At 38.7% G+C, this 25482-nt stretch overlaps 1 protein-coding gene across 12 annotated transcripts in view; it reads right to left on the reverse strand.

Moving 5' to 3' along the window:
• The window catches only part of PHACTR4 (phosphatase and actin regulator 4), a 100436-nt gene that overhangs the window by 40566 nt on the left and 34388 nt on the right, over positions 1 to 25482 (reverse strand). For 3 of the 12 annotated variants that reach the window (XM_060624713.3, XM_060624714.3, XM_060624715.3), the window contains one exon: positions 10583 to 10750. The exons of 8 other annotated variants lie outside the window; for them this stretch is intronic. In XM_060624713.3, coding sequence (XP_060480696.2) covers positions 10583 to 10750 — 168 coding nt within the window. Of the gene's footprint in view, positions 1 to 2869; positions 4366 to 10582; positions 10751 to 25482 lie in introns of those variants that run through there. One more of the 12 variants, XM_060624716.3, reaches the window with a different exon arrangement.

The raw sequence follows: 25482 nt of genomic DNA on the forward strand, positions 1-25482 counted from the left end.
TGCTGACAGCTCAGAGCATGGAGCCTGCTTCAGATTCTGTGTCTCCCTCTTTCTCACTGCTCCCCACACCCAACCCCCCACCCCGCTCATGCCCTGTCTCTCTCTCTCAAAAGTAAATAAACATTAAAAAAAAAAAAATAAAAAGTCTTGGGGCGCCTATGTGGCTCAGTTGGCTAAGCGTCTGACTCTTGGTTTTGGCTCAGGTCATGATCTAGCAGTTTTGTGATCTCTGGCAGTGTGGACCCTGCTTGGGATTCTCTGTCTCCTCTTCTCTCTGCCCCTACCTCACTTGCACTGTCTCTGTCTCTCTCAAAATAAATAAATAAACTTTTTAAAAAAGTGCAAAAAAATAAATTTAATAAAAGAAATCTTGGGGCGTCTGGGTGGTGAGTTGATTGTCTGATGTTGGCTCAGATCATGATCTTGCAGTTCATGAGTTCCAGCCCCACGTCGGTCTCTCTGCTGTCAGCGCAGAGCCCACTTTAGATCCTCTGTCTGTCTCTTTCTCTCTCTCTCTGCACCTCCCCCTCGTGCTTTCTCTAAAAAATAAACATTAAAATAGATAAATAAATAAATAAATAAAAGGGGTGCAGTCAGTTAAGCATCCGACTCTTGATCTCAGCTCACAGTTTGTGAGTTTGAGTCCCACATTGGGCTCTGTGCTGATGACACGGAGCTTGCTTGGGATTCTGTCTCTCCTTCTCTCTGCCTCTCCCCTGCTTGTGCCCTTTCTCTCTCTTGCAAAATAAACAAATAAACTTAAAAATTTTAAAATAAATAAAATAAATCTGAAAAAAAAGAATTCTTAAAAAATAAAGTAAAATAAAATAAAATAAAATAAAATAAAAATAAAGCAATGGCGTAGTTCTCAAAGGTGTCAATGTTGACCCTTCATGACCTGGCCCTGATTTACTCAAATAGAATAAATCCTGAATTATAAGAAATATACTATAGTCTCCATTAAAATAGCTTACAGCCACCTATGAATTATCTAGGAAATAGAAAATAAAACCCAAAAATTAAATCTAGAGAGAACAGGGGCACCTGAGTGGCTTAGTTGGTTGAACACCTGACTCTTGATTTCAGCTCAGGTCATGATCCCATGATCTCTGCTTGAGATTCTCTCTCTCTTCCTCTGTCCCTCTGCCCTGCTTGTGCTCACTCTCTTTAAAAAAAAAAAAAAAATCTAGAGAGAATATAAAAATCTTAGGTGCCTGAGTGATTTCTAGTTCTGCTTTTAGGACTATTGGTAGACAGAAAAATTGATGAATTTGAGGCTCACTTTTTATCAAACAAAAATATCAAACTTTATCTACTTAGATGAAATATTTTTGTATATAGATGTTAGATGGGCATTCTTCCTAAGTAAGTTATATCCTATCAGTAATTTATATCTCTTTGCCTATTTCTTGGTTTTCAAATACCATTCATTTCCATCTCATAGATAACTGCCTAGCATTGTTTAGATCCTTATCCTTATTAATGAAGAACTATAGGAGAAGTTAGTGACCCAAAAGTGAATTTATCAATTTCAGGAGGGTGGTTACCTCTGGGACCAAAGAAACAAAATGTCATCACAAGGGAATGCGGGCATGGGCATAGAGAGAGGGGTGGAGCGGGATATCTCTGTTTTTAATTTCATTTCTTAAGCTGGGCAGTGGCCCAAAGGATCCTTTATATTTTTGTGTATTTTTGTCTATGCTTTTTTCTATTTATGAGAAATTTCACTAAAAATAAAAGAAAGTTTTAAAAATTGCTCATGATCAAGGTGAAGTGAATCAAGTCCTGACTGTGGTCCTGAAAATCTGTTGCTCTGTGATTCACTTTGTGATCCATGTGCTTCAGCTTCAGTAAAACATGAAAAATACTTTGTAGGAACTTCATCTGGCAAGATCTCAGGGGGGAAACACACTTTTAGAAACTAAATAATATTAAATCACGAGATATTTGGGAATGTTACCTGTGTTCCCACACTTTAAATGTTTTCTTTAAAGTCATCAACATTTTTCATTTCTGAAAAAAGAGCAGCCTAGGACTGAACATGTTTTCTGCTACTTCCTAAATCAAAGAGAAGGTATAAATCATTTTTTTAAAAGTGTAATATCAAGAAATGATTCATAGGCTTTCCCCCACTTTGCTTACATTTTCAACCCTTTAACAAATACCCACTTAAAACTGTTTTTTCCCACCTTTCCATCTTCATCTTATACAAAACTCCACACGGTTGGGAAAATGAGCCTTCAGTGACAATGGACTGCCACTTCACTTACAAGCCTTGAAACTCTAAGCTACACTTGTAATTACCAGCTTGCTCTCTAGCTATCTCTGAGACAAAAACACTTCAAATATAAAGCACTGACTTGAGAAATGTTTATATCAAAGAACTGCCTTATGAGAAATGGAAACACCAGCACAATGGGAAAAGCCTGAGACTTATCTGGAGGATGTATATATAACTGAGTCTAAGAAATTATGTCAATTCTTGAAAAAAGTCCCATTTATAGAAATCAGCTGTGCTACCTCTAGACCATATACATACCAAGTCCTGCAACACGCTAGTAAAACATTGAATTCTAAATATGAGTTCCTGTAGCACTTATCTTCTGCAAGGGCAAGAAATTAATAGTTTCCCTACACTATTATATAAAAAAAAACTCCGAAGGGCTCAAGTAAAACAAAACTATGAGTGGCAAATTAATATAATTGAATGAAAAACAACTTACAACGTTTCATTCATTCTTCACAAAGTTGTACACATCCTAAAGTTATAAACAACAAAATCCTCCTGGTCAACTCCCTATAAAATATTCAATTTCACATCTTCATCTGCCTTGCCTCTGTCAAAATTTCTTTGCCTTCTATTACTCACCAACTGCATCTGGATTTACCGGTCTGGAGACGTCAGCTTGCCCCATGATTAAATTGTCTGATGTGTCTCACGACAACAAACTGTCCCGGACCAAAGAAAACTTAAAAAGATAAATCCACATAAAGAAGAGACATGCACTCCTCTCTCAGTGTCACTGCCAAACGTCGGGAAAAAGCATGAGGTGAGTTAATTTGCTGGAGTTTCTGTTCCCTGTATCCCAGCCTGGGCACTTGTGGTTCTTACAAATATGTCTTCACGCTGGCTCTCCTCACACAGGAATGCCTGTCATTCCAGAGCGCACACTGTGAAGAGCTCAAGTGCAGGAAGGGGAGGAGACTGCCAACTACATTCGGGCTGCTGTGTGGCCCGCCCCGAAAGGCCACACCTACTTCTCCTGCCGTTGAGCATTTTATAACTCTCCAGATTCACAGCTATAGAAGAATGGGAGCCTACTCCAGAGTAGAACTTGTAGATGTAATCATGCACAAAACGTCAGGGTTGTGCATTACACACTGATGGGAAGGGAGGTAGACTCAAAGATATGTCTTCAAGACAGGCTTGCCTCACAAGTACCGACTGTTCTCACATTTCACGGCTTGCTCTAAAACTGTAGTATTTCCTACCTATAAGTGACAGATCCAAAGCAGGATGAGATCTATACACAGGGGGAATTAATAACATTAGGAGTAATAGTTTAGGACTGAATATACCTTCCCTAAAAATAAATAGTTCTGAAAATTTTGCTTACTAAAATAATAAATTTGAAATAAATGTTTGACAGTATTTCTCTTCCTGCTCAAGCTCAATAACCACTAAATGACCTTGGGGATTACAAAATGATAGGTAATGACCCCACATGTTGCATATAATACATGAAAATATCAGCTAACCACATGTCCCAACTGAAGGTGCAGCTTGCATGCTGATTTTTCTTTTTTAATGATATAACTAACTTACATATAGTCGAAGTACTTAAATATTAAGGATACAGCTTGATGAATTTTTATCCACAGACATACCTGTGTATGCTAACACTTAATTTGGTAAATGCAAAAAGCCATATCTAACACAAGCTGCAGTGTTTAGCCACATACGCTGGATTATTTCATTAACACCTGAAGGTAAAAATGGTAAACTAACACTTCTGAGCACTACGTTATGGAGGTTGACGTTGGTTACTGGATTTAATCATTGCCACAACTAACCATGCATTGTGAAGAGCATATTATTTAACCTATTATCAGATTAGGAAACTAAGGTTAGTAAGGTCAAATACTGTGACTTATGTCACCAAGTTTGTAAGTGCCAAAGCCCTAATATTCCTTCAACAAATGACGGCTGCGAAAAACAAAACAAACAACAACAAAACCCCAAATCTTTTAGTTTAAATCTTAGTATTCCAAACCGAGCTCACAGAAGAATTTCTAGTATCTGGAATTTCCTTTTACCTTTCCTTAGTACCTTCTCCTTTCCCCCCGTTATTTTACCCCCTTTATCTGCTTTTGATACAGAAAAAAAAAAATAGCAAAGGTAACAAATAAGAAAATAATAAAGCCAAATCAATGGTAAGAAAAAAAGTATAGAAAACCTCAGGCAACATTTTAATTGTTAATACTGGTAGCAGTCAGAAAAACATTATTACGCTGACCATTAAAATAGGAAAGAGAGTAAAAGGAAAAACATATTGAAAGAATGCTCTAATGCAAGAATATCCAATACTTTCAAACTCTGGCACTTACTTATTAGCCTAAAAGCAGAGCATGTGTAACAGCAGTTTCCACACTGTAAAATGGGAGGCAAAAGGTGGCACCTGCTGCCCAGCACCCAGTAGGTGCTCAACATATTGTAGTAACCATCATCATCACCATCATCTTCTTCATCATGGATGTAACACAGCATATGTTTAAGAGGATGAGCTTTGGGAGCGTCTGACTTCGGCTCAGGTCATGATCTCACAGTCCGTGAGTCCCAGCCCCACGTCACGTACCGTGGTGACAGTTCTTGCTTCTTTGGATTCTGCGTGTGTCTCTCTCTCTGCCCCTCTCCTGCTCATGCTCTGTCTCTCTCTCTCAAAAATAAATATTAAAAAAAAATATTTTATTTTATATATAAAAAAGAGGATGTGCTTTGGAGGCAACTGAAATTTTAATTCCAGATCTATCACTAGATGTTAACACTAGGCAAGTTCCTTTACCTCTCTGTGTCTCGATTTTCCATTCTGTAAAATGAGCATAACCATACTTAGCAGTACGAGGCAGTTGTGAGGATTAAATGACACGAACATAAATAGAGCCCTCTGCGATGTGCCTGGCACACGGAAAACTCTCAGTAAATGCAAGCGATAATTATCACAGTTGCTATAGTAAAAGAAAACAAGTCCAGAAAGGAAAGGCCAAGTCAGGAGTAGCCAGACAATGGTACATGGCAAAAAAAAGTCATTACAAAGAGGTTAGTCAGAAACGGAAGAGGATGACATTTCTGTATCATGAATCCAGGGAGCATATTGGAAGAAGCAGGCCAAGGAGGAAGTCTGAACACAATCAGGTTTGGTATACAAAAACAGCAAGCCGATGGAACAGCCCAGACAAAACGATTACTGTGAATAAGTTTAAACCAGGCACATTACACACACTCACAGCCTAGAAACAGTACTGGAGAATTTAGTTTAGGTTGACAGGACATACCAGAGTACAACAGATAGATTTATGGATCCTGGTATAGCTGCTGTTTACCACCTGGCAAATTTAAAGTTTATTTATGTACTTTGAGAAAGAGAGAGAAGAGAGTGCACAAGTAGGGGGGCGGGGGTGGGAAAGGCAGAGAGAGGGAGGGAGAGAGAAAGAATCCCAAGCAGGCTTTCCATGCTCATAGAGCAGAGCCCGATGTGGGGCTGGAGCTTATGAACCGTAAGATCATGACCTGAGCCGAAATCAAGAGTCAGACACTCAACTGAATGAACCATTCAGGTGCCCTGGCATTGGTTTCTTTCTGTGGCTGGTTTGTTAGATGCAAAAGCAAACATACCTGCTTCCTATGCTACATCAAATACTGTAATTCTTGTTCCCTGCTACCCCAACTTCCAGAAGGCAACATGGTTTGACAATGGAAGAGAGCAGAGGCCCTAGAGACCTGGAGCAGAGGCTCCATTTTACCCATTCTGACTGGTGTGAGGTTGTATCTCATTGTGGTTTTAATTTGTTCTTCCCTGATGATGAGTGATGAGCATTTTATAATTTCAGCTTTCCTGTTTACTGATTAGGCAACTCTGAACAAGTTACTTTTAACTTACATGAGCCTCAGTTTCCACACCTGCAAAATGGAGAGAATTACTCACAGAGTTGTGAGGATTAAGAGAATTTTTAAAGAGCATGATGGTTGAAGCTGCTTAAAATATCTGGCGCCCTCTAGCCCCACCTAGATTCTTTATATAAATGACCACCCCCCCCCCCCAACGTTTAAATTTAAACACCACTGTTCTTTAGGAAAAACTGGGGATGTTCTGATATGCTTTTCTGTCACTGAGGCTATATGTATGCCAGGCATGAAGTAATGCATGTTTACAAGCCTGCAATACGCTGGCCTATGTTAATGGGAGGAAGAAACTGAAGTTACACCACCGGACTGCTTTCAGCTCCATGGAATGAAAGACCTCAGGCTAAAAAACTGGTGTTACACACATACTGCCTTTTTGCTTTTTCTTCAAGTTTGTGTTTTGAAGACAATAAGTTCTTTTTTAAAAATTTTATTTTTTAATTTACATCCAAGTTAGTTAGCATATAGTGCAATAATGATTTCAGTAGTAGATTTCAGTGATTCATCCCCTATGTACAACACCCAGTGCTCATCCCAACAAGTGTCTTCCTTAATACCCCTTCCTCATTTAGCCCATCCCCCCAACCACACCCCCTCCAGCAACCCTCAGTTTGTTCTATTTAAGAGTCTCTTATGTTTTTTTTATTTTTTTATTTTTAAATGAATCTTTTTTTTTTTTTTTAATTTTTTTTTTTTTAACGTTTATTTATTTTTGAGACAGAGAGAGACAGAGCATGAACGGGGGAGGGTCAGAGAGAGGGAGACACAGAATCTGAAACAGGCTCCAGGCTCTGAGCTGTCAGCACAGAGCCCGACACGGGGCTCGAACTCACGGACCGCGAGATCATGACCTGAGCCGAAGTCGGCCGCCCAACCGACTGAGCCACCCAGGCGCCCCAAGAGTCTCTTATGTTTTGTCCTCCTCCTTGTTTCGTATTATTTTTGCTTCCCTTCCCTTATGTTCACCTGTTTTGTATCTTAAATTCCACATATGAGTGAAGTCATATGATATTTGTCTTTCTCTGACTGGCTAATTTCACTTAGCATGATACCCTCTAAGTTCCATCCACGTAGTTAGAAATGGCAAGATTTCATTCTTTTTGATGGCCAAGTAATACTCCATTGTATGTATGTATGTATGTATGTATATATGTATGTATATGTGTGTGTGTGTGTGTGTGTGTACACACGCACGCGCGCGCGCACACACACACACCACATCTTCTTTATCCATTCATCTGTCAATGAACATTTGGGCTCTTTCCATACTTTGGCTATTGTTGATAGTGCATCTAGAAACACGGGGGTGCATGTGTCCCTTTGAAACAGCACACCTCTATCCCCTGGATAAATGCCTAGTAGTACAATTCCTGGGTCATAGGGTAGTTCTATTTTTAACTTTTTGAGGAATCTCCATACTGTTTTCCAGAGTGGCTGCACCAGTTTGCATTCCACCAGCAGTGCAAAAGAGATCCTCTTTCTCCACATCCTTGCCAACATCTGTTTTTGCCTGAGTTGTTCATTTTAGCCATTCTGACTGGTGTGAGGTTGTATCTCATTGTGGTTTTAATTTGTTCTTCCCTGATGATGAGTGATGAGCATTTTTTCATGTGTCTGTTAGCCATCTGGATGTCTTCTTTAGAAAAGTGTCTGTTCATGTCTTTTGCCCATTTTGAAGACAATAAGTTCTTAAGGATACCCTCGGGATCAGGACATGCTTCTAGAACTGAGGAGAGAGTTGTAAGAAATGAGATTAAACAGGAAAATTTCAGGTAAGAAAGATGGAAGGGTTTTTCCAGGGCTGGGTTAAGGATTTACAGAGTCACTTAGAGTGCAGTAGAGGCAGTGGGAAAGGTAGGCCCAGCTGGAAACGACAGTTAGCTGAATGGAGATTAGAAAGTGTGGGAAAAACAGCCGAGCCAAAAGATTCACAGGTTGTGAGGACAAGGGAAAGAGGGAAGTGAGACGAGGTTATCAATGACACTGATGGAACTTCAGGCAACTATGTGACATCAGGTGGCTGAATCAAATTATTGCCAAGCTCCCTTCTGGTTCTGAAATTCTATAGCAGAATCAAACCAACGACTTAACCAATTCAATGTTCTGTTTCAAATAATGCCTCCAAAAAGTGTTTTATTATGGAAAAGAGCAGTGGCCATAGTGTACTTTATATAATGAATCTAGCTCAGTGCTTGCCATGTATTGCAAAATACCCACTTAATGAATTGGATTATTATTACTGGGAAACCACAAGCCTTATATATTCATACCACAATTATTTCCTGAGCACCTCTAAAGTATCAGGTATTGTCCCAGGTGTTGGGGACACGGTAGTGAATACAGTGTGGAAAAACCTCATGCCTTCTTTCTAGTACGTTAGATGGTAATAAGTACTGTAGAGAAAAATTATTCAGGAAAGGGAAACAGGGTGGGCTGAGAGAGAGAGTGCTAAATTACAAATTGTGTGAGAAGGGCCTCATTGGGAAGATAACATATAAAGACCTGAAGTAAAGAAATTCCTCAATTAACTTTCTCTGTCATCTTCCTCACTTAGACATACTTCATATTATTGTGCTTCACAGATACTGCATTTTTAACAAATTGAAGGTCTGAGACAACCCTGTGTCAAGCAAGTCTACTGTCACTAGTTTTCCAATAGCATTTGCTCACTTTGTGTCTCTTTGTCACGTTTCAGTAATTCTTGCAATATTTCAAACTTTTCACTATTATAATATTTGTTATAGTGATCTGTGATCAGTGATCTTTGATTTTACTATTGTAAATGTTTTGGGGAACCATGAACCAGGCCCACATGAGACTGTGAACTTAATCGATAGATGTGTGTGTTCTGACTGCTCCACTGACTAGCTATTCCTCTATCTCTCTCCCTCTCCTCAAGCTTAGCTAGTCCCTGACACAGAACAATATGGAGATGAGGTCCATTAATAACTCTACAATGGCCTCTAAGTGTTCAAGTAAAAGGAACAGTCACAGCTTTAAATCAAAAGCTAGAAATTATTAAGTTTAGTGATGAAGGCATGTGGAAAGCCAAGATGGCCAGAAGATAGGCCTCTTGGTCCAGTTAGCCAAGCTGTGAATGCAAAGGAAAAGTTCTTGAAAGAAATTAAAAGTGCTACTCCAGTGAACACATGAATGATAAGAAAGTGAAATAGCCTTATTGCAGATATGGAGAAAGTTTGAGTAGTCGAGAGAGAAGATCAAACTAACCCCAACACTCCCTTAAGCCAAACCTAATCCAGAGCAAGGCCCTAACTCTCTTCAATTGTGTGAAGGCTGAGAGAGGGGAGGAAACTGCAGAAGAAAAGTCTGAAGCTAAGAGAGTTCAGTTCGTGAGGTTTAAGGAAAGACGCTATCTCCATAAAAATGCAAGGTGAAACAGCACATGGCAATGTGGAGGCTGCAACAAGTTCTCCAGAAGATCTAGCCAAGATAATTTATGAAGGTACCTACACTAAACAACAGGTTTTCAATGTAGATGAAAACGGCTTTAAAATAGAAGATTCCGTCTAGGAATTTCATAGTTAGGAAAAAATCAATGCTGGCTTCAAAACTTCAAAGGACAGGCTGACTCTCTTGTCAAGGGCTAGTAGAGATGGTGACTTTAAGTAGAAGCCAGTGCTCACTGACCATACCAAAAATCCTAGGGCCTTTAAGGACTATGTTAAATCTACTCTGCCTGTACTCTACAAATGGAACAGATGACAGCACATCGGTTTATAACATGGTTTACTAAATTTTTTAAGCCACTCTTGAGACCTACTGCCCAGAAAGAAAGATTCCTACTGCTCAGTGACAATGCACCGGGTCACCCAAGAGCTCAGATGGAGATGTACAGTGAGACTAATTTTGTTTTCACGCCTGCTAACACAATAGCCATTCCATGGATCAAGGAGTAATTTTTTGTAAGTTTATTTATTATGTTGAGAGAGAGCAAGAGAGAGCAGGGGAGGGGCAGAGAGAGAGAATCCCAAGAGTCTCTTGAGAATCTGCACTGGTGGTACAGAGCCTGATGCAGGGCTCAAACTCATGAACTGTGAGATTGTGACTGTGAGTTGAAATCAAGAGTCAGACGCTTAATTGACTGAGCCATCCAGGCATCCCTCAAGGGGTAATTTTGACCTTCAAGTCTTATTATTTAAGGAATTAATTTTGCACAGCTGTAGCTGTCATAGATAGCAATTCTTCTGATGGATCTGGGCAAAGTAAATTGAAAATCTTTAGGAAAGTAAAGGATCCACCAAACTGCATGCCATTAAGAACACTTGTGATTCATGAGGAGAGGTCAAAATATCAACATTTCTGGGTGTTTGGAAGAAGCTGATTCCCACATGGATGACTGTGTGTGTGGGGGGGTGTTCAAGACTTCAATGGAAGAAGTACCTGCAGATGGGGTGGAGACAGCAAGAGAACTAGAACGAGAAATGGAGCCTGAAGATGGGACTGAATGGCTGTGATCCCATGATACAACTTGAACAGATGAAGAGTTGCTTCTTATGGATGAGCAAGGAGAGTGGTTTCTTGAGATGGAATCTCCTCCTGGTGAAGATGCTGCGAAGAATGTTGAAATGACAACAAGGGATTTAAAATATCAAATAAACTTAGTTGATAAAGCAGCAAGGTTTGAGAGGATTGACTTGAATTATTATTATTATTATTATATTTTAATGTTTTATTTATTCTTAAGAGAGAGAGAGAGAGAGAGAGACAGAACATGAGCGGGTGAGGGGCAGAGCGAGAGAGGGACACAGAATCCGAAGCAGGCTCCAGGCTCTGAGCTGTCAGCACAGAGCCCAATGTGGGGCTCAAACCCACAAGCTGTGAGATCATGACCTGAGCCGAGGTCGGACGCCCAACTGACTGAGCCACCCAGGCGCACTGACTTGAATTATTTTTTAAGGCTTATTTATTTTTGAGAGAGAGAGACAGACAGGCAGACAGACAGAGGGAGAGGGAGACAGAGGATCCAAAGCAGGCTCTGCCCTGACAGAAGAGAGCCCAATGAAGGGCTCAAATTCATGAACTGTGAGATCATGACCTGAGCCGAAGTTGGACACTTAAACCAACTGAGCCACTCAGGAGCCCCAGATTGACCCTAATTTTGAAAGGAGTTCTGCTGTGGGTAAAATATGTTATCAAACAGCACCACATGTTATGATGCTGAAAGGAAAAGTCAACCGATGTGTCAAACATCATTGTCTTATATTAAGAACTTGCCCCAGCCTTCAGCACCCACCACCCTGATCAGTCAGCAGCCATCAACATCAAGGCCAGACCCTCTTATCAGCAAAAAGATTACAACTCACTGAAAGCTCAGATGATGGTTAGTGTTTTTTTAGTAATCAAGTATTTTTCTTAAGTAAGCTCTACATTCAGCGTGGAGCTTGGCCTCATGACCCTGAGATCAAGAATCACACGCTCTTCTGACTGAGCCACCCAGGTGCTCCAGAAGTAAAGTACAGTAAAACCTTAGTTTGTGAGCATAGTTCATTCTGGCAACATGCTTATAATCCAAAGCACCTGTGTATCAAAGTGAATTTCTCCATAAGAAATAATGGAAACTCGGATGATTTGTTCCACAACCCAAAATATTCATATAAAAATGATCACAATATTGTAACATAACAGCAAATAATAAATAAAATACAAAATATAAAGAAAAATAAACAAATTAACCTACACTTACCTTTGAAAGCCTTCATGGCTGGCGTGAGAGAGAGAAGAGAGAGGAGGATTATGGTGTAGGACCACTTTCATTATCACTAACGGATGTTGATTACAGTACAGTATTAGTAAACTTGTCATCTACTGTATTTAATGTAACTGGCAATAAGGCAGCAGAGGAAAGGGTCTATATCTGCAGGCAGCCTGACCTAGAATGAAGCAAAGCATTCCTAAGCTTACTCTTGTATGAAAAAGCAAAGGTCTGTCTATAGGTGCTTTGAAGTGACAAAAAAGTATACTAGTGGCAGTGTGGGCACCTTCCAACGTTCTGAAAAATCACTGATTTCTGCCAAACACTGCGGCCTGAGACAGAGCATCCGAGCATGGGAGACGATCACCCACAATCCCACAGCGAGGAAGAGAGAGACACACAGAGAAGGAGAAAGAGAGAACCATTGGCTAAATGTTGATCATGGGACATTTGGCACCACGTACTACTCGTATTGCAAGACATTGCTTGTTTATCAAGTTAAAATTTATTAGAAATGTTTGTTCATCTCGTGGAACACTCAGAGAACAAGTTACTCTGTTACAATGCAAGGTTTTACTTGTATTTGTATTTTTTTTAAGTATTTTTAAAATAAGGTGTGTACATGGATTTTTTAAAACATAATGCTATTGTGCACTTAGTAAACTGCAATATAGTATAAACATAACTTTTACATGCACTGGCAAACATTCATTTGGCTTGCTTTATTGCAAAATCTGCTTTACTGCAGTGGTCTGGAACTGAACCCACAGTATCTCTGAGGTATGCCTATACTATAGTTCCATCAGTTCTAAGAGAAGCAAAATAAAAGGCGACACTTTCAAAGGTACTACAAATGAATACTGCTTACTCTGGAGTATATTTTAATGATTGGTCACTGAACTAACAGTTATCAAATATGCTATTCAGTTCTCAAATATCTACAGATGGACTGTCTAATACTATGGTCACTAGCTGCATATGATTATTTAAATTTATATTCAATCTGTTTATATTATATACAATTTGCAATTCAGTTTTTCATTTGTACTGGCCAAATTTCAGATGCCCAATAGCCACACATGGCTACCACGATGGATGGTGCAGATACAGAACATTTCCATCACTGCAGGAAGTTCTATTGGACATAATGCACCTGAAGGCTTTTTCAAGTCCACTAAAGTCTTTTAGTAATAACAAAACAGCACTAACTGTACCTTTCAGTGTGTGGTGTCAATCTTCCAAGGCATTAACCTACTAAAGGCACTATACTATGAGGGAACCCTGACAAGTTTAAGAAAAAAAAAAGTTTCTTTTTATACAGCACTAACTACTAAGCTATTAACACTCTCTTTTTTTTAATGTTTATTTTATTTTTGAGAAAGCGAGAGAGACAAAGCATGAGTGGGGGAGGAGCAGAGAGAGGGAGATACAATCTGAAGCAGGCTCCAAGCTCTGAGCTGTCAGCACAGAGCCTGACGCAGGGCTCGAACCCACAAACCGTGAGATCATGACGTGAGCCAAAGTCAGACACTCAACCGACTGAGCCACCCAGGTGCCCATAACACTCTTCCTTTAGTAACTGAATTACTACTTCTTTTTCTAGTAATACTCAGTTAAAGTCTTTGACTATTAATACTAATTCAAAGTTTAAGGAAGGGGAATGATTTAAAAATTTTTTAAAATATTTACTTATTTTGAGAGCGAGCACACATACAAGCAGGAGAGGGGCGGAGAGGGTCAGAGAGAGAGAGAGAGAGAGAGAGAGAGAGAGGGAGAATGCCAAGCAGGTTTCCTGCTGTTGGCACAGAGCCCAACGCAGGGCTCAATCCCATGAACTGTGAGATCATGACCTGAGCCAAAATCAAGAGTTGGATGCTTAACTGACTGAGCCATCCAGGCATCCCAAGAATGGCTTTATTTTAAAGATTTACTAAGAATTATATCCATTTGTTATCAATTGAAAATTAACAACCTCGGGGCACCAGGGTGGCTCAGCCGGTTGAGCGACTGACTTCGGCTCAGGTCATGATCTCACGGTTCCTGAGTTCGGGCCCCTCATCGGGCTCTGTGCTGACAGCTCAGAGCCGGGGAGCCTGCTTCGGATTCTGTGTCTCCCTCTCTCTCTGCCCCTCCCCCACACGCGCTCTGTCTCTCTCTGCCTCTCAGAAATAAAGAAAATAAAAAAAATTTTTTAAAGAAAATTAACAACCTCTATCTTATTGGCCATCCATTTATTATTTCTATTTCTCCAAACAGTACTTTTTCATGCGCTGAAGATAGATTTTATGAGTTACAGTGAAAGTGACTGAGGAGTTTTAAAGAAAAAAAGTACTTTATAAAACATGATATTCACAAAAACTAAGTCCCTAGTGGCCTCTGTTAAGAAACCACAAGGTATCAATGATGTGTAGAAACTAACCAGTCAGAAATCAAACGGCTGCCCATCCCAGGGTTTTGAAACGAGTTAAATGTTCCCCAGTAAAGTGGCATTCACTGCTGATGACTCAGAGATGACTATTAGCCACTGCCAGTTCTCTCCTTCCTTCCTTCTCTTTCATAACTCTAACTCATCTGGCCCTCAACCCTTTAAGTGAGAAAGAAATCTAAACATTACCAAGGAATATTCTGAGCCACATATTCAGTAAGAATACAATCAATGTCGGATAATAGCTACAATGTTTGTAGTAGTTATTCAAAAATGTCTAACAAGGAATCTCCTTAAACATTCTTTTTTAAAACGTGTAGGAGAATAAAGGGTTTGTCGTCTACTAAATAAAAATTCTGAGTAATGAACACCTGGTTACCCCATGAGTCAACAGTAATTCCTGTAATAGGAACCAAGGATGATTATATCAGTGGTGTTTCTATAAAACTTACTCCAGCTATTAACTCAAATGAACTTTATTCTTTGATTTCCATGTATGAAGTATCCACCTCTTTTGTAGCATTCTCTTCCCTCAAAACCCTCAATCTTTCACAATCACAAATTCTGGGAGATGAAGCACAGGGGCAAAAAAAAAAAAAAAAAAAAAAAAAAAAAAGCTATGCATATAATTTCTAAATTCAAATTCAAAGAAACATTATGTTCTGGATTATACAAAACTGTCCTTCTAAATCTTGTTTTAAAAAAAGTAACATGGTGGGAATGCAAGCTGGTGCAGCCACTCTGGAAAACAGTATGGAGGTTCCTCAAAAACCTAAAAATAGAACTACCCTACGAACCAGCAATTGCACTACTAGGCATTTATCCACGGGACACGGGTGTGCTGTTTCGAAGGGACACATGCACCCCCATGTTTATAGCAGCACTATCAACAATAGCCAAAGTATGAAAAGAGCCCAAATGTCCATCGATGGATGAATGGATAAATGTGGTGTGTGTGTGTGTGTGTGTGTGTGTGTGTGTATATACACACACACACACACACACACACACACACTCTGTGTGTATATATATATATATATACACACTCTATACACATAATACTCTATTGTGTGTGTGTATATATACTCAGCAATCAAAAAGAATGAAATCTTGCCATTTGCGACTACGTGGATGGAACTGGAGGGTGTTATGCTAAGTGAAATTAGAGAAAGACAAAAATCATGATTTGACTCATATGAGGACTTTAAGAGACAAAACAGATGAACATAAGGGAAGGGAAACAAAAAGAATATAAAAACAGGGAGGGGATCAAAACAGAAGAGACTCATAAATATGGAGAACAAACTGAGGGTTACTGGAGGGGTTGTGGGAGGGGGGATGGGCTAAATGGGTAAGGGGCACTAAGGAATCTACTCCTGAAATAACTGTTGCACTATATGCTAACTAATTTGGATACAAATTTTTAAAAATAAAAAATAAAATTTAAAAAAAAAAAAAAGTAACATGGGGCACCTGGCTGACTCAGTCAGTAGAGCATGCAACTCTTGGTCTTGGGGTTGTGAGTTCAAGCCCCATGTTGGGTGTGGAGATTACTTAAAAATATAATCTTCAAAATAAAAAGGGGTACTTGGGTGGATCAGTCGGTTAAGCATCCGACTGGTGATTTTGGCTCAGGTCATGATCCCAGGGTCATGGACTGAGCCCTGCACTGGGCTCCGTGCTGAACATGGGGTCCACTTAAGATCCTCTCTCTTACCCTCTGCCCCTCTCCCCTGCTCCCTGTCTGTCATTAGGAAAAAAAAAAAAAAAAGGAACAGTGAAACACATTAACACTTTAGGACAACAATCTGGTGACGTCAGAAAAAATACGGACAATTGTGTGATTTTGCTCACCTGTCTATACTAAAGCAACTAGCCTAATTCTAGTCTAACTTTTTGGAAAAGATAATCCTTATTAGTACTGATGAGGCTGTAAAAATGTAATCACCAAATAAAATCTTTCAAGATGCAAATTTGATTACTGTGTTTTCAGCCTAAAAATAATTTCTTTTACTGAAAAAGCCCGAAATTACACAGTATCCAGTTAGGTGTTAAACACTGTACTAACACTCATCTGGTTGCCGGGCCTATGCACCAAGGGCCTTCAGGATACCACCTGTCCTAAAATCCAGGGAGGAGCTGACAACCAGTTTGTTGTGCTGAGTTGTAGTGAAGGAAAATAAAAAAGATAAAGGGCTGAAAGAACTCTTCTGAGATTCATTCACTTGGGGCAAAAAGTCTTCTGTATCTTTAAACAATTTTAGAAATCTCCCCAGTCTGACATAGTCTGTTTGTGGAGTATAGCTTTCAGTTTTGACATCCTCCTCTGTGTGCCTGGGGCAGTAATAGTTTACTCCTTCCTGCTTCCAGTTTGATTCCTCTCTAATCTATCCTCAACAGTGGGGCCGCAGTGATGTTTACAACAGCACAGATTTAACAGTGTTCTTCACGGCTCACAAAAAAAATCTTTCAAGCCCTGATCTAAGCCTACCTTTCTAACGAGCCTCTTCTCTACCTCCTCTCCCGTACTTACTTGTCTTCAGTCCTGGGACTAGTCTTCAGTCCTGCTGCACCTCATGGAGTTCCTGAACTATGACGTGCTCTCCCGGGTCTATCTACTGAGGCATCTGCTGTTCCAGCTACCTGGAAAGTCGTCTCCCTCCCCACATCCCCTCATCTGGCTAAGTCCTGCTCCTTCAAATTCGTTTATGTGTCACTTCCTCCTTGAAGCCGCCTTTGAACATCTACCTTTTGACACTTAAGACTGAACCAGGTATACCTCTTCTGTGCTCCCAAGTCACCCTGAGTATACCTCTACATACAGGGGTACACATCACTTTTGTTCTAATTATCTATTTACTTACTTGTCTCTCCTACATATATCCTCAGCAAGTAACATACTGCTCAGCACATAGTAGGCATTCAATAAATATTTGAAAACAATGGAGACAGGCAAAGGGAGAACAGGATCTTTCACTAGACTGCAAATATCCTTTTCAGGTTATGAAGTATTTAAGTTGGGGAAAGTGCTAGGCTGGTAGGTAATGAACTTAGAATAAGTCACTTAACAATTTCATGACAAAAAGGAAAGAAAAAGACAGGCATAATTGAGATTATCTTGAAAGCTACAGATTAAATGTTATTACAAATTCACTGCCATCTATGCTTACAGCAACACAATCTTTGAATTATAGTTGGTTTTAGATTTATAAAAAAAGTGATTGAAAAAAAACCCAGCTCTGCTTTTCTTCTAGTTTCTAGGAGAAACGGTTACGAGGATTAAACTAGCACCACCAGTTTTTAATCACTCAAAGGTGATTTCTTTTCTCCCCTTCATTCTTGTTTCCCAATTTTTGGAAATTCTTGTTTCCCAAAAAGCAGTTTCATTGCTTTTTCTCCCCTTCATTCTTGTTTCCCAATCATTTCATTAAATGATAACGTTTCTACCAGAAAAATCAGAACACAAGAGATAAAATAATACTAAATATCTATTTTGTTACATATGAACATCTTTAACAAAAGAGCTGATGAAAAAGAGCTAAATCTTAGAAAGAATAAACTAAGTTCAATAGTTCAATTTCCCATGCATTCTTTCCCCTCGTTTTCTATGAATAAGCTAACACTAACTGAGCCTATAACTCCAGGGACTATTCTAAGTGTTCTACATGTGTTAATCTAATTCTCACAACAAGGACATCAAAAGGATTCCATTTATTATCCTACTTAACAGATGAGTCACACAGGGGTAAACTTGTCCAGTGAGGTCAAAGCCGACAAATGGCAAAATTGGGGCTCATATCTAAGTACTCTGGACGTGAATCTCTACTCCTACTAATATACTGTATACCTAAATATAAGTTGAATTCACACAACTTATTTTTAACCTTAGAAACACTGTTGGAGGTATTACTGTAACAAAAGTAAAATTCAGGCACAGAGCAGTTATACAAATTGTCCAAAATGACAATGTTAAAATTAAAAAAATAGTTGTTCTCTTAGCCCATCCCTGAATTTCCAGTATGACCATCACCAAGAATGATGCTTCCTATCATAAAACCAATCTTTAAAGGAAATTCTTAGGGGCGCCTGGGTGCCTCGGTCGGTTAAGCATCCAACTTCGGCTCAGGTCATGATCTCACGGTCCGTGAGTTCGAGCCCCGCGTCGGGCTCTGTGCTGACAGCTCACAGCCTGGAGCCTGTTTCAGATTCTGTGTCTCCCTCTCTCTCTGCCCCTCCCCTGTTCATGCTCTGTCTCTCTCTGTCTCAAAAATAAATAAACGTTAAAAAAAAATTTGTTTTTAAAGTTAAAAAAAATAAATAAAGGAAATTCTTAGAAAATGAATGAAAGGTCTAAAATCAAGAGAGGTTGGCTATTTGGGTCAGAGACATTTCTACCACTCCTCAAACTAAACCTATAACAAAAATACCCCAGCCCCAGTGTTTCATGAGAAGCACCTTTAACCCACACCGGGGGCATTATTAGCCATATAAAACAGTATGTTTCATCATCATATACTGTGTGTCTGTATCTTTAAGGTTATTAGGTAATTAGGAAGCCCCTAGATTTTCCTATTTCCCCATGTTCTCCAAATTCTCTTGATACAAGACAAATACAATAAAAAAAACTCTCCTTAAAGAAATCACCACTAAGCTGTTCAAAGAATGCAGAGATAAGAAAGGAAATATGTATCTATACAAGCAAATTTGGTTTTAATAATTTCCATAAGTACAAGTCATGCTCAATAACATGGCATGAAATTCCAATAATGCAACTCTTTTCATATGTATAAAAACATTTATTCACTCTGCCTCACATTGACAGTTCTTAATTTCCTCTTTGAGAGCTGAAACTGTATCTTATTTTCTCCCTTCATGGCAACTAGGGCAGTGTACCAACAAAATTTATTGAATGAATTAATGAATCAGTCTGCCAGCCAATCATCTTCATCCACCTTTTCACCTTTTGGTTGGAGTGAGTATACACTGAGTACGAAAATAAATTATCAAGCAAAACTACCTGAACTTCATTGTAACCAACGTTAAGCCATTGGCCTTGGATGTACTATGAGATTAAAACCAGAACTAAACAAGCACACACCTTTAGTACTGGCAAAGCTCCACCTGAGTGCCACTTCTTTCTTTCATTAGTTAAGACATGATTCTTAAGGGTTCTTGCTATTCAAGCCCTTTGATTATTGAGCTCTAAGCTGAAAAGGGGAAAGACTGACCTCTGGGAGAAAATGGACAAAATAAAGCAGCCAGACCCACCTGTTTTATAGCATTTAAATTATCTGGGGGGAGATCAAAGAAGAAAAACAGAAGATAAAGAATCATCAAAAGAAATTTAAAAATATTTAAATAGTCAAGAGAAATGCAGTTATTATCATTGTTTTTTTGTTTTTTGTTTTTTGTAGTATTTAATCTTTTTATGCAGTGGAAAAAAAGGAAAGCTGTAGCTACAGACTACAGTTTGACCTAATGTCATTCTGGCTACCAACAGAAAAACACTGATTTGATGAGGAAAAACCAAAACAATCTTCAATAAGGAACTGAAGACCATCAGCACCATTTCACAAATAATCCATTATTATACTGCTATCACCTTCTTTTAATGAAACCTTCCATTATGGGTGTGTGTGTGTGTGTGTGTGTGCGTGCACACACGTATTCTGGACTCCACTGATGTTTCAAATAATAATCTTGTAAAAACGGTGTCTTTTGAGTCAAGGCAAAGCTCTACCATGAAAGGTCATTTCTTTAAAGTAAACTCTGCCTCCAATGTGAGGCTCAAACTCACGACCAAGATTAAGAGTCACATGCTTTAATGACTGAGCCAGCCAGGCGCTCCACAAAAGGTCATTTTTAACATGACAGAACTCTGAACAGGCACAAGAAGATAACCACTGATGTTGTTTTGAAATTAATGGTTTCCTGCCTAATGGAAAATATTTATACTAGTCTCATTATCAACTTTTAAATCCCATTGACCATAATGTGAATTTGAAACAAAGCTGAGGAAACATTTTTTAAATTAAAGATATTTACTTATCACTTAATAGAAAAACATAAAAATTTCAAAAACTTTAAAAGACTTTTTTGTTTAATAAAAATTATACACTTTTAAATGGGAATATGCCATAAACACTGTGCTGTGTGCATTGTTCTTTATCAGAGTTATTTCTCTAGGTAAATAACCAAGAAAAGTTTGAAAAAGTAGAATAATGAAGGGTATTGTTTTAGACCTTAAAATATAAGACTATAATAATAATAAGGAGGTGCATGGGTGGCTCAGTCTTAAGGTTAAGTGTCCAACTTTTGATCTCAGCGCAGGTCTTGATCTCAGGGTCATGAGTTCAAGCCCCGTGCTGGGCTCTGCGCTGGGCCATGAAGCCTACTTAAGAAAAGATAATAATAACAAACAATGTACAACTGGTGTAAAAATCGACAGGTGGTTCAATAGAACAGAATGCACAGTCCAAAAATATACTTGAGATCTTACAAACCTTAGCTTGCTGCAATAGCGTCATAAATCAACAAAAAAGGGGCAGTTAATTACTTAACTTTTTTTCTAACTTATATTTTATACACTTTGTCAAATACCAAAAGCAAATATAAATTAAATTAACTTTAATTGGGGCACCTGGGTGGCTCAGTTGGTTAAGCGTCCAACTTCATGATCTTGTGGTTCGTGGGTTTGAGCCCTAGGTCGGGCTCTGTGCTACCAGCTCAGAGCCTGGAGCCTACTTCAGATTCTGTGTCTCCCTCTCTCTGTGCCCTTCCCCAGTTCATGCTCTGTCTCTCTCTCTCTCTCTCAAAAATAAAATAAAAAAACATTAAAAAAATTTAAAAATAAATTAACTTCAATTATTAGAACTGCATTAAATCTATACAGTAAATTTAGTAATACATGGCACTAATTTTCCCATTGCTTGACACAATGCCTCTATTCTCTCCTCTATAGCAAATTTCCAGTTGTATCATAGAGCTTATGGACTTCTTGTTACAATCATTCCTAGGTATCTCATAATTTGGGTTGTGCATGTAAAGGGCTTTTAATTCCTTTAGTCTTTTGGCATAATTTATTATATGTACATTTAAAACGATTCATTTTTGAACAATTATTTTGCATTTAGTCAGCCATTTTACTGAACTCTTTTTCAGTTGATTCTCTTGGGAGTATTTTTATGAAGAGGAAATATTATTGGTCAACAAATATCTAATTAACTTTTTCATTATTGGAACTTCTGATTAGTGTTTGCCTTACTACACTAAGAACTCCCAAAATAATGTTAAATAAGGTAACAGTGGGCATTCCTGTCTTGTTCTTATTCTAGTGGACATTTCTTCAATATCTCACTGGTAAGGGTGGTATTCAGAGAGCCATTTTTTTTTTTTTAATATTTATTTATTTTTGAGAAAGAGAGAGGGAGAGAGCACAAGCAGGGGTAGGGCAGAGAGAGAGGGAGACAGAAGATCTGAAGGAGCTCTGCATGACGTGAGCAGACGTCAGAGCTTAACCAACTGAGCCAACCAGGCGCCCCAGAGAGTCATTCTTTATTATGTTGAAGCTGTATGTAAACATACTGCAATAGAAAAAAAAAGAACTAAAAGGATATATACAACATTCATGCTGTGGGTTGTCACTGAGCGGCAGAGGTGGGCAAAAGAAATTGTATCTAACTTTTATAAAATGTGTCTTAATGTTACCAATTTTTAAATCAATTTAGTAGGAATGTGTAGGTGCTTTTCATTTAAAAATAAATCATCAGATTCTTAATATAAGTTTTTAGCTGGAATAGTTGAATTTTATAAAAAAAAAATTTGTCATCAGAACACCTGGGTGGCTCAGTCAGTTAAGCGTCCAATTCCTGATTTTGGCTCAGATCATGGGTTGGAGCCCCAAGTCGGGCTTGACACTGACCATGCGGAGCCTGCTTGAGATTCTCTCCCTCTCTCTCTGCCTCTCCCACTCACACTCACTCTGTCTCCCCCACCAAAATAAATAAACTTAAAAAAAATCCTTTAAAAAAATAAAAATAAAAAAAATAAAATAAAAATTTTTTGTCATCTCCAGAAATGAGCATATCATTTTCCTCCTGTTTTCTGATGTACTAATATGTTATTATTTATAGATTCCTCAATATCTTTAGATCCTAAAAGAAATCCTCTTGATCATATTCCTTTAATATACTGAGAGATGTGACATATCAAATGGGGAAAAAAGCAGTTCTAAATCAGTTTGCTAAAAATGTATAATGATACAGGTAATTCTGGAAAAGATCATGGAAGCAGATACATCAGAATGGTATCAATAGATCAGTAGTTATCACTGGGCATAAAAGTTTTTTCTTTATGTCACTTTGTATTTTCTAGTTTTTCTGGAAGAAATATGTGTGGTTTTTGTAATCAGAAAAAAATGCAATAATCATTTGTTGGATTTAATCTGCAAGTACTTTATATAAAATCTCTATAACTATAGGGGCGCCTGGGTGGCTCAGTCGGTTGAGCGTCCGACTTCAGCTCGGGTCACGATCTCACGGTCCATGAGTTCGAGCCCCGCGTCGGGCTCTGGGCTGATGGCTCAGAGCCTGGAGCCTGCTTCCGATTCTGTGTCTCCCTCTCTCTCTGCCCCTCCCCCGTTCATGCTCTGTCTCTCTCTGTCTCAAAAATAAATAAAACCTTAAAAAAAAATTTATAAAATCTCTATAACTATATACACTGAGATGAGAGAAATGCCACTTTTATTTTTGTACTATCTTTGTCAGCTTTTAGTTATCAAGTATCAAGTTATCAAGATCTTGTTAACTTTATAATAGATGGGTGTATTTTTCTATCTTTTTTTCTGTTCTCCTGTGGTTGATACAGCATTATAATTATTTGTTTCTTCACACTATGAATGAAATTACCATTAAACCCACTGAGCTTAGACACATTTTAACATTACTTACATGACTATTAGTCTATATGGGATTTTTATATCTTCAATCACTTTGGTAAATTATATTTTTCTAGAAAATTGCTCAAGTTATCAGGTATTCAACAAAAGTGCTAAAGTAATTTAGCAGACAACAGAGAACATTTCAGCTTTGTACCATATCCAAAAACTAATTCAAAAAGAGTCACTGGCCTAAATGGAAAACCTAGAACTGTAAGCCATCTGGAAGAAAAAACAGAGAAATCTCTGTGACACTGGGTTAAGCAAAGATTTCTTAGAAGACAAAGAGCATTAACCATAAAAGAAAAAAACTGGATTTCATCAAATTAAAAACTTGCTAATCAGACAAGCCACAGGCTGGGAGAAAACACATGTATCACACATATATCGTAAAGAACTTGCATGTGAACCATGTAAAGAATTCTTCCAACTCATTAATAAGTCAATTTTTAAAAAGAGGGAAAAATCTTAATAGATAATTCACCAAAGATATGGATGGCACATAAACACATGACAAGTTACTCAGTCTTGAGGGAACTGCATATTAAAGCCATAATGAGAAACCACTATTAGAATTACCAAAATCCAAAACATGGACAACACTAAAGGATGGTGAGGACGTGGGGCAACAAGAAGGCTCATTCACTGCTGGTGGGAATGCAAACTAGGACAGCCACTTTGGAACACAATCTGGCAGTTTCTTACAAAACTAAACATACTTTTACCGTATGTTCCAAAAACTGTACTCCTTGGCATCTACCTAAATAACTGAAAATGTATGTCCACACAGGAACTGCACACACGTTTATAGCAGCTTTATTCATAACTGCCATAACTTGGAAGCAACCAAGAGGCCCTTCAGTAGATGAATGGATAAACTGTGGTACGTTCAAACAATGGAATAGTATACAGCGCTAAAAAGAAAGGAGCTATCAGGCTATGAAAAGACATGGAGGAACCTTAAATGAATATCACTGAGTGAAAAAAGTAAATCTTATTCTGTTTATATAACATTATGGAAAAAGGGACAGAACTCAGATCTAAGTGGTTGCCAAGGGCTAAGAGTGGAGGGATGAGATTGAGATTATTTAATAAGGTAAGCAGGGAGGGGCAGCTGGTTGGCCGCAGACTGCTGGCTCAGGTCATGATCTCATGGTTCCTGGGTTCGAACCCCGCATTGGAGTCTGTGTGGACAGCACAGAGGCTGCTTGGGTTTCTCTCTTGCTCTCTCTGCCCCTCCCCCACGCATACACTCTCTCAAAAATAAATAAACGTTTTTTAAAAAGGTGCACAAGAAGTTCTGCGGTGAAACACTCTATATCCTGATTGTGGTAGTGGTTATACCAACCTACATGTTTTTCAAAAACACAGGAATATATATATACCTAAAAAGGGTAAATTTTATTGTATGTAAATTATATCTCAATTAACCAGACATAAGTTAAAGAAAGAAGTCGGGGGGGGGGGGGGGGCGGGATCCTAAGCAGCACCTTGTAACTGCTTAACCCAGACTGAAAGCTCCATAAGAACAGGGACCAGGGGTGCTTGGTTGGCTCAGCTGGAAGAGCATGTGACTCTTGATACTGGGTCATGAGTTTGAGCCCCACATTGGGAGTAGAGATTACTTTAAAAACAAAAAAAAAACCAGGGACCATGTCTTATTCACGTTTATACCCTTAGTGGCTTAGATATTACAGCTATTATATATTTACTATGTGTTTGGCATCATGTTACAAACATTACAAGCATTATTTCATTTAATAATTTTAGTGTTTTTTTTTTTAAACATTTATTTATTTTTGAGACAGAGAGAGACAGAGCATGAATGGGGGAGGGTCAGAGAGAGAGGGAGACACAGAATCCGAAACAGGCTCCAGGCTCTGAGCTGTCAGCACAGAGCCCGACGCGGGGCTCGAACTCACAGACCGCGAGATCATGACCTGAGCCGAAGTTGGACGTTTAACCGACTGAGCCACCCAGGCGCCCCTAATAATTTTAGTTTTTTAAGTATATTTAATTATCTTGAGAGGGAGAGAGAAGCCTAAGATGGCTCTGTACTGTCAGCACAGAGCCCGATGTGGGGCTTGAACCCAGGAACTGTGAGATCATGACCTGAGCCAAAGTCAGACACTTAACCGACTGAACCACCCAGGTGCTCCTAATTCATTTAATTCTTATAGCAACTTTGTGGAAAAGGCAAAATCCATATTCTTATTTTACAGATAAAT

This window comes from Panthera onca, chromosome C1, assembly GCF_046562875.1.
Source record: "Panthera onca isolate mPanOnc1 chromosome C1, mPanOnc1 haplotype 2, whole genome shotgun sequence".
Taxonomy (NCBI): Eukaryota; Metazoa; Chordata; class Mammalia; order Carnivora; family Felidae; genus Panthera; species Panthera onca.